The sequence below is a fragment of the Miniopterus schreibersii genome (genome assembly GCF_964146895.1).
Source record: "Miniopterus schreibersii genome assembly, chromosome: 3".
NCBI lineage: Eukaryota > Metazoa > Chordata > Mammalia > Chiroptera > Miniopteridae > Miniopterus > Miniopterus schreibersii.
In genome coordinates this window covers 99,570,379-99,588,079 of record NC_138103.1, presented here as the reverse complement: position 1 = coordinate 99,588,079, position 17,701 = coordinate 99,570,379, and the positions used below count along the sequence as shown (strand labels likewise).

At 46.0% G+C, this 17,701-nt stretch overlaps 2 protein-coding genes across 2 annotated transcripts in view; one reads left to right on the top strand and one right to left on the bottom strand.

Annotated features, from left to right (window-relative positions):
• GHR (growth hormone receptor) overlaps positions 1-17,701 on the bottom strand; it is a 187,044-nt gene that overhangs the window by 97,408 nt on the left and 71,935 nt on the right. The window contains exon 2 of the mRNA XM_081133580.1: positions 790-870. Coding sequence (XP_080989706.1) covers positions 790-859 — 70 coding nt within the window. The 5' untranslated portion in view covers positions 860-870. The remainder of the gene's footprint in view (positions 1-789; positions 871-17,701) is intronic.
• The window catches only part of TMEM267 (transmembrane protein 267), a 429,802-nt gene that overhangs the window by 349,533 nt on the left and 62,568 nt on the right, over positions 1-17,701 (top strand). The window lies entirely within an intron of this gene.

Below are 17,701 nucleotides of genomic sequence, written 5' to 3'. Positions count from 1 at the left end.
CAGACTGGGAGAAATAGACTGTTTCTTCCTCTGTGGAAGTCCAAGCCAGGAAAAACTCAAGCACTCAAGACGATCTTTTAAGAAGTCCCCCACCCCTTTATGAGCAAAGTTTTCTTTCTGAACAGAAAAATCCCTCTTCTCACTTCCCTTCATTGCCCTGTCTTGTTCTAGTTATTTCTGCTCTGAGACATACGTCTGAATAGATTGACTTTTCTCCCAGGAAGAAAGTAAAATACAGAGATGGCCAAGGAAGCTGAGGACTTCTGAGTGTATCATTCACTATTTCAGGTGACTCTTCCTTCAAACTTAGCCAGAGGGTAATCACCCTGAGAGTAAGAGGCGAAATTTATCTGAAACCTGCAATTTCCCCTCTCAGAAAATATGACTTAGAGGCCTTAATTCTGAGCTCTGCAAATAGGCTGGGATATCCTTAGTCACAGGTGAGCTGAGTGATCAGTAGGTTAATAATCCTTCAGTGTAGTTTCAGTATCTTTCCCAGAGCCCAGGGACCAAGAGACCTGGCTCGCCTTCCCACAAATGCCCTCAGCACGATTTGCAGCATTTCTTCTTGATGTGAAAACACCAGATGCCAAAGCTGCCTACCACGTTCCCTGTAAAACATCCACAGAGAAGTCCTCCGACTTTATGATTTTAAAGATAAGTTTCCTATTTGCTGCTACTTAAAACGTAACATATTTTGATTCAATTATCCAAAGAACTTAGATTGAACAAACAGAGCTTGGTGTTATTTCAAAACACTGCAGGTGGGAACAGGAAGGCAGCACTCACCTTCACTCCCAGAAAAAGCATCACTGGAGCCAGCCACTGCCAAGGTCAATAGCAACTTCCAGAGATCCATACCTGTAGGACCTGCAATCACACAAAAAAGCAGGAGATGAAGCCAACTGAAAGCAGACAGTTATTGTTAAATGCTGTTTAAAGACTATAAACCCTGTATGAGCTGACAGGCACATCAATTCTAGAACAAACCCTAGTTGTCTTCCAATGGCCCAGTGTCTCATGGTGGCATACTTTTCTTGAGAGCCAACAGCAGGTTGTAATATATTTTACTCCTCGAGGGTGCTGTCCTCAGGAAATCACAGGGACACTAGTGATTTTCACATCCTGGCCCGCAGCCATAGAACCACCCTGCGACAAATGATCCCCATGCACTGCTCCAGTAACAGGGCTGCTCCAGTAACAGCCCCGTGTGGTTCCGTTTAATGGGACCTGAGCAGCAAAAACTTGTCAGCAATGTCACCAAGCATGGGGCCATAAAAGGAAAAGGAAAAGTAAAACAACCTATTGTCATGGTAAAACTTCTCCAGTGTGTTTCCCAATGAACAAAAAGAGCTCAGTTAACACTCACAATACTGGCTAAAATAAGCCGTCCTAAGGAGGTTAAGCTGGAGGGCAGCAGAAAGGAGAAACTGAGAAGCAGAAGAAAACAGAACCTCTGTGCTGCCCAAGGGGCCTCCCCTGGTACCCTCTTGGGGTTTTTAGTAGTTTTAGGAGGAATGCGAACACCTTACGCTCACACAAGGGTCAGATGATGCCTCTAACCATTTGGAATCCCAAGTGTGGCCATGCCTTGAACCTCCAGTTTGATGAATGGGGGAGCAGATCAGCATGGGTCGGCCAGCATCACCCTTGCCGGGTGGAAATAAGCTTCTTTGGGATAAGTAAACAAGGTGTCCACTTCCAAGATCTCTGAAGGGGTGAGTTTGGGCTGATTTTAAATGAGCTCAGCAGACTACCTTTTGGAGAGCTGTTGCTACATCTGACAACTAACAAATGCCAGTATCTCCATAAAATTACACTTAAAAGTCACTGAGGCTACCCGATCACCACTCTGGGAGCTCCACTGGCCTCATTTTTGTTCCTGTACCCTCGACAATAATGAAATAGCCCTTCTCATTACCCCTCACCAGGCGGAAATGAGGACCAAGAATGTTTGTTTTCATGGGTACTGGAATGAATGGAATGGTCCCTGGGAATGGCTGCATAATTCTGAATAGGTATAAAATGGCTCATGGTCTATAATTTCTAGACAGCAGTTAATCCATCATTGTTTTTGTTCCAAATGATTTTTTGTTCTTAAAAAATTCTAAGGAAACACATCTCTACACACACTGAGTCTCTTCTTGTGTCTGAACACGAATGTGTGTGGACATGCATGAGGACCCTTACACGCTGTCTCAGGGAGTCCTTGATAGGACAGGGGGTGACTGTGCAGATGAACACACTTCGTCAGCTATGAGTTATAACATCCACGTTTTAAATTCCTAACCTGAAGGCTCTGCCCAGTGGCCTTGCATCATCCCCATCTACTGTGCCAATGGGAACCACTGAGCACCTCCTCCGTAGGTCCTCTACTTCTGGGTGAATAGCTTGAAGCCTCAGCAGAAATACATAAAGAGGATAGAAACAAATACATTATTGGCTGCAAATGCCATCCTGTTGATAACTTAAACAATAAAATTTAAAAGGAAATGTCCAGTTGTTTTTTTTGTGTTTTTTTTTAAATAGAAAGGGCATTGAGGAGCTGGACTCCGTAAGTGTTGGTTTCACAGCTCATCCCTCACACTTAGTGGCAGGTAGAGAAGATTCCGGGCTCTCTTAATATCAGGCTGCAGCAGAGGCTCTCTCAATTCTCAGGCCGCGTGTTTTGCTTCCTAACTGATGAGGTTTACAGAGGTTTGCACTTCTCAGAAGGGTGCTTTCGCTGGTTTGGAAGTGACCTCTCCAAAGAGACTTGGCAGATGCCAGACACGGGCATTTTGCTTCAGGTGAACAGTAGTCAACTCTTTCCCGTGCCCAAACTTCTGAAAGCTGCGGCCTGCGCAGGAACTTCGCTTTTCTCAGAGTGACGGGCTTGCTCTCTCGGGCTCTGTCTTAATTCCAGCCCACATTTCCCATTTCCCCCATGGCCTTCAGGTGAACAGATCCTGCTCCAGATACGCTAATTATCAGAGGAATTCTGCTTGAGGTTGGAGCTTTGGGCAAAGATTTGCAGGAGCCTCATAACCAGATCAGACCCACAGGGGTCAAGGACCAGGGAAACAAACATATTTAGAGATTTTGTGCTCTTCCTTGCATCCCTGTTGGTGCCACACATACCTCTTACCCCGACCCTCCTCTTTTCCCTTGACATAAAAGAGAATTCTGGGCTCTGGATTTGAGAAACTATAAGGCATCCCCCCATCTTCTTGAGCTGGCACCTTCTCCATCAATAAAACCTTCCTTACTTCAAACTCTGATGTTTTGAATATTGGCCTTTGAAGTGCCTGGCTCACAAACCCTGAGCCACAAACAAATTATCACAATTCCCCTATGAGCCAAACATATCTCCATAGAAAACGTTCCATTTCACAAAACAAATAGATCCGAATTCCTCAAAGCAAAATTAACCAGAAACCTGTCTGCACGCTCCTACAGCAAAACATGGAGGCATTTAAAACTGTCATTCTTCCAAACAGGAGGCGAGAACAGTTCACTGCACAGGGGCCCGACCCTAACTCTCCAACTGGGGGTGGGAGCATAGAGAAGATGGCGAAATGTGGCTGGATTCAGTAGGAGCTGGTCGTTTCACTAGAAACAAATGCTCTCTCCTTGCACTGCTGCTGGCCCGGGGGCAGTGACTCCAGAAGCAGCCTGTTGCACTTCCCCAGGGAACTCTCTAGAGCCATCACGCAACCCAGGCCAATGGGCATTCAATTCCATTTCATTGTAAGCTGCCCCCCTCCACGGTGCAGAGCTCCGTGTGGCAGCTTCTAGATGAGAGGATCTTTCTTTACTAGGTTCTAGGTGAGATGAAACGTCCCTAGGAGAGGACAGAGTGCAACACATAGAGTTGGGAACTTTAATCTATCAGCCATGTGCCAGACGTGGGCAGGAGGCACTCCCATCATTCCCCTCCCCCAGTAGAGGCAGGCGCTGGCCAGAGAACACCACATGGTACCTCCGCCTACTGTGTTTTTCTAAGTTTGCAATACTTTTCTAGGGAAAACCCCTCTCTAGGCTTCTAATGATATTTATGCATTCTTTGGCTATAACCTCACGGCAAGATTTGCATCTGCTGAGGGAAGACGAGCTTCTACTCTTGCATAATGAAAGACACCACTCCCACTCTCAGAGCCACAGGCATTTTGCCTGTCCTCTCCTCCCTCAAGGGAGAGCCAGTTGCAAAGCAGTGATCCAGCTGGCGTGAGATTTAATTCTGTAGACTGCCCAGCAGAGGAGGCCTCCACGTTAGTTAGGCCTGTGATATACTGACTTTTATTTCTTGGCTATAAAACAGTCCATAAACACATGAGAAGAGATGGAGATTAAATGCGATATTTTTCCAACATGTTATAACCAACTCCAGGCAAAGAAAACAATTGGTTCAATTCTCTTTCATTTAAAATTAGCAAGTATTTGTTGAACTACAAGGGCCTGTTAGCATTGTGCAAGGCACAGTGGGGAAGACAAAAGCAATGAAAATCATGGCTCCTGACTTCGGGAATTAGGCAAGAGACACACATGGAACTTGGAAAAAAAGAACACTTCCAAATGGAAGGTCAGCGTCGGAAAAACCTGATGGGCTTAAAATTAGAACTGAATGACAAATAAGATTGGGGTACGTTAGAAAAAGAAAAGGGGTTTCAGTGAACTTTTGTTACAGGTAAAAGCCCAGACAGAGCAAAGGTTGTGGGTGTAGTCTGGGTTGTGACTAGTCCAGGGTAGTTAGTAGTCTGTGGGGGCTGGTGAGCTAGAGAACAAGATTTGGAATTACAAATAAAGGGGCATAAAATTAGATTGCAACTCATATTAATCAGAAACTCACTAGAAGTTTTGGTATAGGTAAATCCTGGGCAAACATGAATTTTCTCAGCAGAAACCTGCCCCTCACGCCTTAACTTAACATCCCTGAGAAATACTGAAAAGATTTGCTGATGACTGGATGGACGCAGGAGAGGACACGTCCATCGTAAATGACTGAGGACAGAGCACGTGGGTGACTGACTGACAGTGCTATAGACAGAAACCAGGAATTTGGCATCTGAGTGTTTAGAGGGAGGAGAAGGTCACATGACCATCTTGGATACTTGGTGTTTAAGGCAATTATGAGACTTGTGGAAATGTTAGAAATTTCTAGTGGGACGTTCAAGGTAGGAGGCTAAAGACTGAAAGAGAAATCATTACTGGATTTCAGAGATATCTACACAGACACATGAGCATCAGATGAATTTAATATGAAGACTAGACTGTTGGGTGAAGAACCCAAGATCACCTTTATTAAAAGTAATATTAGCAATCTAGTAAGCCATATAAGGAAGAATACGCTCATTTCTGGCTTGTAATTTGACACAGACAAAATGAACCGTCACCCAAAACTACCCACACCCTCTGATAGGTATCAGGTCTTTAAAAGTGGCCAAAAGCATCCCTAGAAGTATGATGTTCGCATATTACGGAAGGAATAAAATGACAGATTTAGTTGCTTGTAGTCCTGTTAAGGCAAAATACCAAAATGGCAGCCGAATCAATCAGAAATAATGTTTCCCCCATATTTTTTTTTTAAAATATATCTTTATTGATTTCAGAGAGAGGAAAGGAGAGGGAGAGAGAGAGACAGAAACATCAATGATGAGAGAGTCACTGATCGAGCCCACGACCTGGGGATGTGCCCTGACCGGGAATCAAACCCCGACTGCCTGGATCCTAGGTCGACGCTCAACCGCTGAGCCACGCCTGGCCGGGCTCCCCCAATTTTTTTATTGATCTAGCTTTTCTGATACCAAAAAACGAAGAGCTAATAAAAAAAAAAAAATCACCACAGAAACAGAACTGTTATATTGCTAAACCAAGACTCCAGGGAGATAACCTAATAAACATGTACTTTCTGATGCTGGTGTTGATTGCTAATGAAATACTGCAAAATGGAATCTCGTGGACTGTCTGGTGAAGCTTTTCTAAGAACTCAGCAGTGGGCAAGGACAAGGCGAATCCAAAAGGGTATTGGAAGTGACCCGTTCTAATTAGCAACTGGCATTTTATCTGAAAAGTTTGCACTTGGAGTTCATTACCCACTTTCCATGGCGGTGGTCACTGGAAAACTGGTCAGACCCAACATGCCTCAGGTCAACTTGCTTCCTTTCCATTATGAGTTAGAAAAAGTTCACAGAGATGATCGATGTAACTACTTTGGTTGAACTTTCTTCTCAGCATCCAGCAGGGAATACAGGATGAGAAGGCCTATTGAAATATGTGTGTGGGGGGAAGCCTTTGGGTACAGTATATATAGTATAGTATTATGTTTCATAAAACAAATAAGGCATGGATGGTTTGTACTTGTATTGACCAATTTGGTTATCACCAATCACCTGTGACTACTGAGCGCTTGAAATGTGGCTAATGCTAACGAAGAATTCAATAAGCTAAATTTTGACTTTTTATTAAATAATTCAATTAAGTATTTAATTAAGTACATTTGGGACAGGTTGGATATATGAAACTACTTTTTCAGCTGTAGATTTTATGAAATCTAAAAACAGATTAAATATTTCTTTAAAAAAATATCTTTATTGATTTCAGAGAGAGAGAGGTAGAGGGAGAGGGAGAGAGAGAGAGAGAAACATCAACGAGAGAGTCATTGATCGGCTACCTCCTGCATGTCCCCAACTGGGGATTAAGCCTGCAACCTGGGCATGTGCCTTGACTGGGAACTGAACCGCGACCTCCTGGATCCTAGGTCGATGGTCAACCGCTGAGCCACGCCTGGCCAGGCCACATTAAGTATTTCTGATGAAAAGTTAGTGTTTAAATTGAGATGTGATGTAAATGTAAAATATACATGGATTTTGAAGGCTTGGTACAAAAAAGGATGCAAAATATTTCATAATGTCAATGTTGACCATATGTTAAAATCATATTTTTGATTTTGGGGTTACATAAAATATTATTAAAAATTAGTATCTTAATTTTATTAAATGTGATCAGTAGAAAATTTTAAATCACATGTGGCTTGCATTATATTTTATATTTCTATTTTACAACACTGATGTACATTTTAAAGTTTGTATGTTTTCTACTTGCATTTATAAATATTCAACTATTACAGTGAGTATATTTACTTCTGTGAAAAATAAAATATATGTCTAATGACATAAAATCATTATGGTTATGTTTTAAGAGGCCCTTCTAAACGCAGAATGATGGGGACAGAGGCTTACTGAAGAGTTAGGTATGATTAGATATTTGTAGGACTTTTTATAGAGTACCCAGTACGCCTTTGCTTATCTTCAGAAGTGTGACAATCCACATTGTATCTCTCTGAGCCATAGACAATAGTGTACTAATAAATATTTAATAATTGTTTCTCTGGAATAAAGGGCTAGCACCTGCCAATTTCTGTGGTGTAAACACCTCTGCCAAGGCTGGTTTTAAGTTACCAAGTCATGAACCTGGATTCACCAAATCAATGGATTCACTAAAGTCACTGAATGTGGACTCACAAGCCAGTACGAACTGGACCTGGCATACCATCAGCTGGGGAAGCGAACAATGCTATTTATCTAGGTTCCATGTAGGTAACAGGTACAAAGATTAAGCAATCTGCCATCTGTCCTACTGTCAGCTGATCACATTTAGTTAATAATCATTCACAGATACTTTACCAGGTATTGAGAAATTAACAGCAGCCTCTACCTCAGATGCTATCCTTGATCTTCACTTACATACAGGGTAGGCATAGGGGTTAAGAGCATGTGTTCTGGAGTCAGGGAGACAGAGGTTCCAGTTCTGCCTTTATCAAACCTCAGTTTACTCATCACCAATATGGGGATGATAGTTGTATTACCTTTCTCATAGGAAAATCAGGAGGGGATGAAATGAGATGATTCATTCAAAGCACTTGGCATGCCCTCTACCTGTATCCAATAAATACTAGCTATTTTGACTCTTTCTGATACTAGTAATAAATAGACTATGTTTTATAATGCTTCCATGGGATAGATTGAGAGTGGGCCCTCATTTATATATCATGAAATGAAAGCCTAGGGAGGTGGTAAAGCGATCAGCAAATGAGTTCTTGGGCAGCCACAATATGCAAGATTCCCTCCTTTGGCCAAGCACTCCATCACATGACGGTCCAGGAAAAGGCAGGCTCATCTTAATGCAATGTGTGCATCTCCTAGGATAAGGAAGGAAAGCCACATGTGCCTAGGTGTACAGGCAATTACACACCTTCGATATGGAGGCCCGATTGTGTGGGAAATGATCTAGAGGCTGACTTCATCCCTAATGACCATCTCAGCTACTGTAAGAAAAGTCTACACTGTGGTTACGAGGTCCAGATCATTTGTTTTGTGAATCATAGATTTCTAGAGATGAAAATTGGATAGACGAATTTCCATGGCGAGCAGCTTGGCTTGATGCCTTCTCTAGCAATGCTGTCTCCTTGTGAGGACAGAGAAGGCAGCTGGGTTACAGGAAGCTGGGTCTCCACCTCTTCCTTTCTGGAGTGGAAGTTAAGGGGCAATTCAGTACTGAAGGCTGAAGCTGCTCCTATCTTGGTATGCATGGGTCTTCTGTGGGGAGTGGGCCTTTCTCAGCGCATGGGGCATTGTTTGAGTTCAGTAGGACCCCATGGCCCTTTGTGACAGTGGCAATTCACTACAGTGACTATTCCTATGGATGGCTGTCAGACTCACCCAGCCTGATACACTTGGCGCATCCAATGATTCACGAGGCAGGAGTGACTCTCACGTGGAAGAGAACCTCAATTACACAGGCGTTATTGCAACAACATGTTCCTTTTTGTATCTTACTTTACATCACTGCACCTACCAAGCCTTTTTTTTTTTCCAAAACAAAGTTTGGAAAAAAAAACAAAAAGCCCTCTTACTGAATTTCTGCACTCTCTCTTTCCACAGGTTCCTTTTAAAATCTTTTTTATTTTATTACTGTGATCGAGCTATAACATGAAGAATGGGCTTTAAACAAAGTTGAAGACGTTGGGAGTTTCTTTCAAACTCTCAGAAGGGAATGGGCTTTGTTTAACCTAATTTAATAGGAAATAGATAAGCTGTTGAAGACATTTCATAGAATGAAGTCTGAGAATGAGATTATAATGTGACAATGATCAGTACAATAACGCATTGTGCACCAGCAGACCCAGATAACTTACAGAACAAACACTGGGAAAATCTCTTCTATTTTATCAAGTCCAACAAGGTGAAGTTGCTCTTTAGAGGTTGACGAGTTGGGAGACGAGTTGGGAAACCAGGTGTGAAGCAATGCGTTCTCCTGGGAAAGCCCTGCTAGAGGAGTCAGCAGTCCTGTGCCCTGGTGCCAGCCCAGCACCGTGTGACCGGTGGCACGGCAATAACTGAATCATGGTGGGCTTCAGCTCTCTCACCCGCACACCACGATTCTGTGGTAGGCTAAATCCTGCGCTCTGCGACGCCATGTAAACGCATCCACTGAGGACTTGTGTCCCTCTCTTCTTTTAGCTGGGAGCTCACTGAGGCAGTGGCTGCGTCTCACTCCCCACTGCACCCCCAACGACTAGCCTGGGGCCGGGCACAGAGCACATGCCTCCCCAGAACCTGCCCGATGGATGAGTGTGCAAGGTGTCAATGTCACGCAACTTTTACCCAGACCCCGCAAGTTACCCAGACTGCACTTGATTTCTCCAAGGCCTGCCTCCCCCTTCCCATGTTTCCTCCTAAATGTTAAAAGCAGGCCAAACAAACACCTGTGCAAGCCACCACTGAAGCAGGGAAAACTACAGCAAATGAGAGTCAGGTTTGGATGCGAATTATGGACAGGGGCAGCCACCACAGTATTCCCAGTGCTTAGGACCGTCAAGGCCGGTGATCACTCACAAATGCTGACATAACACATTCTCTAGGAGCAGCATTGCTCAAGGGATAGAATATTCATCTCCAGGCTTCGAGCCGCGAAGAGCACCTGGTCTACTTTCGGGCGCATTACTTAAGAGCTATGACGCGCGCTGTTTCCATGACACAGGGACATCCCCCCACCGCTTTTAAGCCTATACGTATAAATAGAAAGAAATCTATTTGGCCAGACTGACTGGCTGCCAGATAGATGGCAAACACAGGGCAGATCCCTGTCACATCTTATCTCCAGGAAGTTTATAACACACCAGTTCACTCTTTAAGGTCCCGGGAGGGACAATGCACCATGCATCGTTAATCATGTGCACAGAAAATGCTCTCCAGAACAGTGTGTGTCACAGAAATACAACATGAGCCACCAATGCCAGCCACATATGGGATTTTAATTTCCTAGTAACCTCACTAAAAAGTAAAGAAATAGGTAAAGTTAATTTTAATAATATATCTTATTTGACCCAATATATCCAAAACATTACCATTTCATCATGCAATAACTAGGAAAAGCATTAATGAGATATGTCATTCTTTTCTTTTTCCCCCCAAAATATATCTTTATTGACTTCAGAGAGAGGAAGGGAGAGGGAGAGAGAGAGAGAGAAACATCAGTGATGAGAGTCATTGATCAGCTGCCTCCTGCACGCCCCCTGCTGGGGATGGAGCTGGCAACGTGGGCATGTGCCCTGACTGGGAATCAAATTGTGATCCCTCAGATCCTAGGCCGATGCTCAACAGCTGAGCCATGCCTGGCCAGGCATATTTCACTCTTTTTTTTACATGGAGTCTTTGACTCTGGTGTGCATTAGCACACCAGTACACTAGCCACATCTCCAGTGCTCAAGAGCCACAGGCAGGTGAGTGGCTACTGCATCAGACCGTGCAGCTCTGGGACACTGAGAGATTGTCAACACCCATGGGGCCAGCTCCCTGGCTACTGCGGAATGTGTCTGTGATTATTGCGCATGATCAGGTCATGCCTCTGAGAAGACCTTTAAATAGCTCTTTTTCGAGGTCTAATAGTTTCTCAGAGTCCTAGATAGTCTTGTTATAGATGCAAGAAGTAGGGTGTTCTAGATGCTCCCAACACTCACTCTGCATATAATTACTGAGCACTATTAAACTATAAATCTGCTTGTGGCAAAGAACTGGCACAGACGCCAGATCTGTCACTATTTACGGGACTTTAGGTAAATCGTTTCTCACGCCCAGCCTCCTTATCTCCATAACAGACTGTCTGCAGTCTCTCCATAGTTTCCAGTCTTGGCTTCACATTACAGCCACCTGGGCAACTTAAAGACATGCCCTGGCTGTACTATTGATAAGTCAGGATCTCCGGGTGGAGCCTGAGGATTGGTATTTCAAATGTGTTGTTATGTGATTCTGAAGTGCAGCTAGAATTGAGAATTACCAATCCAGTGCAAATCAAATGTGCTATGATTTTTAAGTTTGTGAAAACCGAGCTCACCGGCCCCAAGGAACCTTTCTCAGCAGAGCAGGGAGAGAAAAGAAAGATCAATCTACCCCATTCAACCAACCAACTGATGTACTTTTTGCAATAGAGAAAATCTTCTATGCTAAGTGGTTGAAATACTAGATATGAAGGTAGGATAAGAAAATACTGTCCTGTGAAATGGCAAACTAAAAAGAATCCACATACAAGATGGGATCAGCTACCCATAGATAGGGTCACTCAAGTAATGCCAAAATATGGTTTCAAAGTGTTGCTGATGAGACTGGGTGAGTAGAATGCTCAAGTGTCCCCTCAAGATTACCGCCTCGGTTACTCAAAACACACTGATCCAGGTACTGCTCTGAAGGAACTCTGCAGATATAATTAAGGTTACTAATCAATTGATTTTAAATTAGGGAGATTATCCTAGATTATCTGAGTTCATGTAATCACATGAGCCTGTAAAAGCAGACAGGAAGTCAGCAAGACTTGAAATTTGAGAGGGTCTGACCTGCCCTTGCTCTAGGGGACCACCTACATAACTCGTAGTCCCCTAGATGCAATGTAGGCGGCCTCTCAGAGCAAAACTGGTTCCTGCTGACCACCAGCAAGGAAGTGGGGAAGACTGTCCTACAGTGGTAAAGAACAGAATTCTGTCAACAATGGGAATGAGCTCGATAGCAAATTCATGCCCAGAGCCCAGTCTCTGATGCAGCCCTAGATGCTTCCATTTCAACCTTGTGAACGCTAAGGGGGAAATCCAGCTGAATCAACGCTGTGCCCATTCTTCTCATCTACAGAAATGTGAGATGATTAAGGGGTGTTGTTATGAGCCACTAAATTTATCATAATAGTTATGGAAGTGGTAGAAAACTAATACAGTTTCTAAAAGCCCATTATAGAGTCCAACGTTGACTTCCTAAACATCAAGCAAGAAGATAATCATGTAAAGTATATGATCGTCTAACTGCTAAGCTGTACACCTGAAACCAACATAAAATAAAATTGGAAAAAAGAGCCCAGCTGGTGTGGCTCAGTGGTTGAGTGTCAACCCATGAACCAAGCGGTCACCGGTTGACTCACGGTCAGGGCGCGGGCACAGGCCCAGGTTGCGGGCTCAGTCCCCAGTAGGAGGAGTGCAGGAGCCATCCGATTGATGTTGCTTTCTCATCAGTATTTTCTCTCTCTATCCCTCTCCCTCTCTAAAAGTCAGTAAAAATATATTTTAGAAATCGGAGAAAAAAACACAATTGTCTAGTCACTACTGAACCAGGTCTATAAGGAGAGGGCTTTTTAGCAGAGCATAGAAATATGGAGGTAGCAGGGCCTTGGAGACAGTCTAATCCAACCCATTAATGATGGATGAAGATGCAGAAAAAAATTGGATGGTAAATAATTTATGGCTTTGTCTCCTCCAACTACCTCTGGCTGAGAGCACTTTGGGCAAGAAGAATGTCCCGGTACAGAAACGGGTAAAACAACCCTCAAGAGCTCAGCGACGCTCTCTCCTGAAGTCATTCAGGTCCCTCGATTCCAAATCTGCAGTTGCTGAAGGACCTTCTGATTCTTATGCCGCCTTCTGGATTTGCTCTCTTTCTGGAAAATCAATCCAGTAACCAGCTGACATGAAATGGCTGGACAGTGGAAATGGAGACTGAACAAATGCGTTGGAATCCTGGCATAATGGCCCATCCCTTGAATTTGGCTGGTATAAATCAGACCCCTTGAGTCTATTTTTTGGACGTGTAAGTCTGGGCATGAGATGACCCCAAGGAAAGTAAAAAAGCCAGAGAGAGCGCCTGTCTAAATCAGTGTGCTGGCCTGGCGTCCCCTACTAACCTCAGGCCTACCCAGGAAATTAAAAAAGCAGATGATGTGTCAGTGGAGAGGTAAATCAAAACCAAGGTCAGACTCTCTGATGGAGTAGAGTAGGGGGCAGCAAGGACAAGGAGCATGCGTTTGTGGAGAAAAGGTGGTGCGGAAGGGGAAAAGGCAGGCTACCTCTGTCCTCGTAAATCTAACAGGTTCTTGTAAATCTAACCTCTTGGCTAATGAGAGCTTGTTTTCCAAGCTTCCAATTAAATGCTCAAGTCCCGGGAGCCTTCTGTTCACCACCCTAAGGGACCACCAGGGCATAACTCAGGAAACCGGCGTTCAGTGACCCAGCTGTGACTCTCCTAGATCAGTGGCTGGTGGCTGAGGGCTGGCATGAGTGGCTGGGCCCGCCCTGAACACTGCTGATTCACGGAGACCACCCTCCCATCAAGTGAAAGGAACAGATGCAGAGCGCTTTCTCCTTGCAAGCTCCCTGAGCGAAATCAGTTCTCATCACATAGAAGAAGAGCAATAAAACACTCGTCTTCCATCAAACTGAAAAATGACTCGTGAATTTTTCACTTTCAACCACTTGTGATCATGTAACCAGTTAAAACTGCTTCCAAATGAGGAAGAGAAGCTACAGGGAACTCCCAGGGGGGACAGTGACATAGAGCATCATGTAAATGCTAAAGAACCAGAGGGCAGGTGTCTCAGACACAGGGAGACAACACGCCTGGATGCCCGTCAGCATCTCAAATAGCTCCTGCCCAAACTGAGCTCTGCATCTCCTACCTGCCCCCAACCTCTACCCAATGAACAAGCAGCTTCATCTCATCTTTCCTATTTGGCTTAATAAGATTAGGGTTCCTCAGTTGCCTTGGTTACTCCATCCCCTCTTATATGTAACTTGTCACCATAAGGGGGTGATTCCACCTCGGAATTCTCTGGAATGCAGCTCCCCCTCCCCCAACCCTAAGCTGTTGGCCTCTCATCTTTTTGAGACTTGAGACAGCCTCCATCACCATCTAGCCTCCTTTACTTTCAAGGCAGCTGCCGGACAAAACAGATCTCTTGACTTTGAAATGATGCTTGAACATTGCCACCCCCAGGAAGCCTTCCACAATCCCCTGAAACTCAATTGCTCACTCCTCTGTGCTTCCACACTGAATTTTTCTAGCCTACCTGCAAAATGTGTCCCAGTACTGAAGTCACAAGATGACGAACGTCTGGGGAATAAATGGGTTCCTGGAACCTGTGCTGCTATCTGTAAGGTTCTCAGGACAAGACACAAACTGTTGTGTGCTCCCTGTGTGTGGCTGTGGGAGGGGGTGTTGGTGAGTACAAGGTAGGCCAGAGGTACTCGATGTCCCCCACTCCAAGAACACCCACATCATCATCTAGCTATTGTTTTGGGACCTTTAGGAGTGGCTGGAGTACAAGAGAGCAGAAGATAACTTGTGGTTAGAGGATGGACCTGGGGCTGACTATTTGGGCAGCTAGAACATGACCTGAGGGTGTTGGTACAGGTGCAAGGGAACCTCACAAAGGCTGAAAGGTCACGGTCAGGTCAGAGTTCTGCCTGGGAACCACCTGTGTGGTGCTCAGGCCGCGCCACTCCTCTGGGAGGTGGCAGAGCTCAGCTGCCCACATCCCAGCCCCCCCATCACGCCTCACCCCAAGCCTCTCACAAGCTCCACCCAGTTCTCTCTCTACTTGTGCAGGAGGGGAAAGCAGAGGGTCAAGAGAAAGAGAGGAAGCTGTGTGCAGGTGGCTTTCCACTTCCCAATGACCATCAGCAGAGGACAGAACCTGAATCGCCATTTTTTCCCTTAAATTATTTTCCATGCTCGTTAGATTATACTGCTTAAACTACGATACTTCAGAGAGTGATGGCTTTAACTAGTTTCTCTACCAATCAGGCTGTCCAGGGTTGGGTGACGGGACCAGGGACCAGGGACCACTGAGGAGGCCAGAATCACAGTGAACATCCGGGTGCTGGGGGGGGTGGGTCGGAGGACCATGTTGGTCCTCAGGTCTCAGTTTACAGATGAGGTGAGGCCCTGAGAGATGAGGCGACGTGTGTAAGACCCCAGGGCTGGTGACAGCTGAGCTGGGGCAGCACTAGGTCTCCCATCCCTGGTCCAATGGGTTTTTTTCCATGTTGCCTTCAACCTGTCATTCCATTTTCAAGAAGCACTTCGAAGAGCAGAAAGCCATGCTTGCCTCACCCACATCTTTCATCATCGGGCGTTCAGCACAAACACTGAAGGGGCTAGGGCATAAGGTGGCTGGGCTCCCTGCTGCCCCAGCCACTGGCCACTCGCCCACCCTCCCCAGGAGCTGGACTCCCTTCCCACTTTCTCTGAAAGAGGCACGAGTCCTGGAGAAATTCAGAAAAGGAGTTCACTCACCCAGCCCTCAAGAGGCAGGATCAAGCTGAGCCCAAATTTCCAAAAATAATCCTGGTTATTACTTTGCAAAGATCTATTCCCTAAACTGACCCTGTGGTGATTTTCTTAAAGTGCAGATCAGCAGCCTCGCCTCAAACTGCCCGGTACACATGATTACTTCCCAGTACATATGATGGATTGCCCGGCATACATGATGAACTCTGAGAAGGCGCATCTGGCCGTGTGTGGCTGGGCCTGGCCTCTTCCTGCCTTTCCATTCCCATGTTCCACCCACTCCCTACCCGTCCCCGCCTCTGTCCATGGAGGAATTGTCTCAGAGGCTGCAGGCTTGTCACACCTCTGTCCCCTCTGCCTCCTATCCTCTTCCCATTTCCTCTGTCTCTGCAATTCATCCCCCAAACCTCGGCTCAAGGTCACCTCAACTTACATGTGTTTCCAGCAACACCCGTCTCCCCACCTGCTCTCTGCTCCCTTGGCAGCCTTGATGAACCTCCGTCCCAGCACTGTGAGACATCGGGGGCTTCTCCAGTCTCTCCTGGGGGTCGTCTGCCTCCCCACTACCACGCACAGTGCCCAGGACACTCGGTTTTACATAAATTTTGAAGGATGAATACAGACCGCTGATGCTACTTTGATACTGGTGTGCTGAGGAGGTGGGAGCACGGCCTTCAGTTGAAAGCTTATCTGAATGCATTTTTTAAAAAAAATGTTTTTATTGATTTTGGAGAGGAAGGGAGAGGGATAGAAACATTGATCAGAGAGAGTCATTGATGGGCTGCCTCCTGCACTACTGGGGATCGAGCCCGCAACCTGGGCATGTGCCCTGACTGGGGATCGAACACGGGGACCTCCTGGTGCCTGGGACCATGCTCAACAACTGAGCAACACCAGTCGGCCAACTCGAATGCTTTTTAATGAGATGGAGTAAGTGGTTTCCCATCGCATCAGCTGTGAGGGGATGGCCTGAATCAGGCCTACGGCGAGGAGCCCAGAGCATCAGAGAAAATCGGCGATGATGTCCGGCGAGAAGCCCCAGAGACAGCCTCGTTTTCCCCTCAAGGCTCTGACCATCCGCAAGGCTCCAGGAGAGCAGCAAAACATGCAATTGCGCTGCCACGTCCCCTTCCCAACCTTCTCCTAAAATACAAACTGACGGCTGAGCCATAAAACATGGACCCAGTTAAAACCTCCAAGTGCTTCCTGAGTGCAAATTACAACCTCTGTGGACTTTCGAAAAGCGGACCAGCTCCGCGAACGCCTGGACCACCAGCCTCCGGCCAGAGAACAAGGCCCGGGAGCACCAACTCCCGCCTCAGGGCGCCCAGCGAGGGAGGCCGCCTGGGCTTGGCCGGATCGCTTACAAGCTGAGGGACAGGCAAGAGCTCTGCTGAGTGGGGAGAGCAGAGCGGAGAGGGAGAGGAAAAGGGGTGGAAGGAGATGAGGCCAGGGAGGGGGATGGGGGGAGAACCACGCCCAAGGCTCACATCCAGACGAGCAAAAGCCGGTGCAAAAATGGCCTGGCCATCAGCCTTTCGATGGAAGCTAGAGAAGGGCGTGGCACCCAGCAGTCCAGCAGGTATTCCTGTAATACAACTGGGTTTTCATATGGCTCCCCTGAGCTTTATGAGAAGAACTTTTTAAATTTCCTTTTTCATTCAGTCACAGGTGCAAGCACCCATATTACACGAATTTGCTTAAAATCTGGTGGAGAGGGTGGGGTTGAGGTGGAACACGGTACAGGTGTTGTGGTCACTGCGTGGCATGTCTTAAAATCTCTAGTTTCTCCATCTTGCTGCTTTCACATAGAAACCTGTGTAAAATTCTACCCAAGCCAGTTACATTCTTCCTCCCTCTCCTCGATCTCAATCCCCCCTCACACCCCCCCCCCCCCGGGACCAGAAGAGAAGGCGGCACACAGCCCACTGCCTCACAAAATGAACCCCTGACCTTCGCCTGGTGCTTCTTTGGCCTCTGCCAACTGAAGTGAAAGCCAGGCCTAGGCTGGAGCCTCACTAGACCCATGACAACAGAGCTGGCCAGACTAGCCGAGAAGGCCAAGCACTGCAATCTGGCAAATAGAGCACTCTGGATGGGCTGAAGACAGTGACAGGCTTATT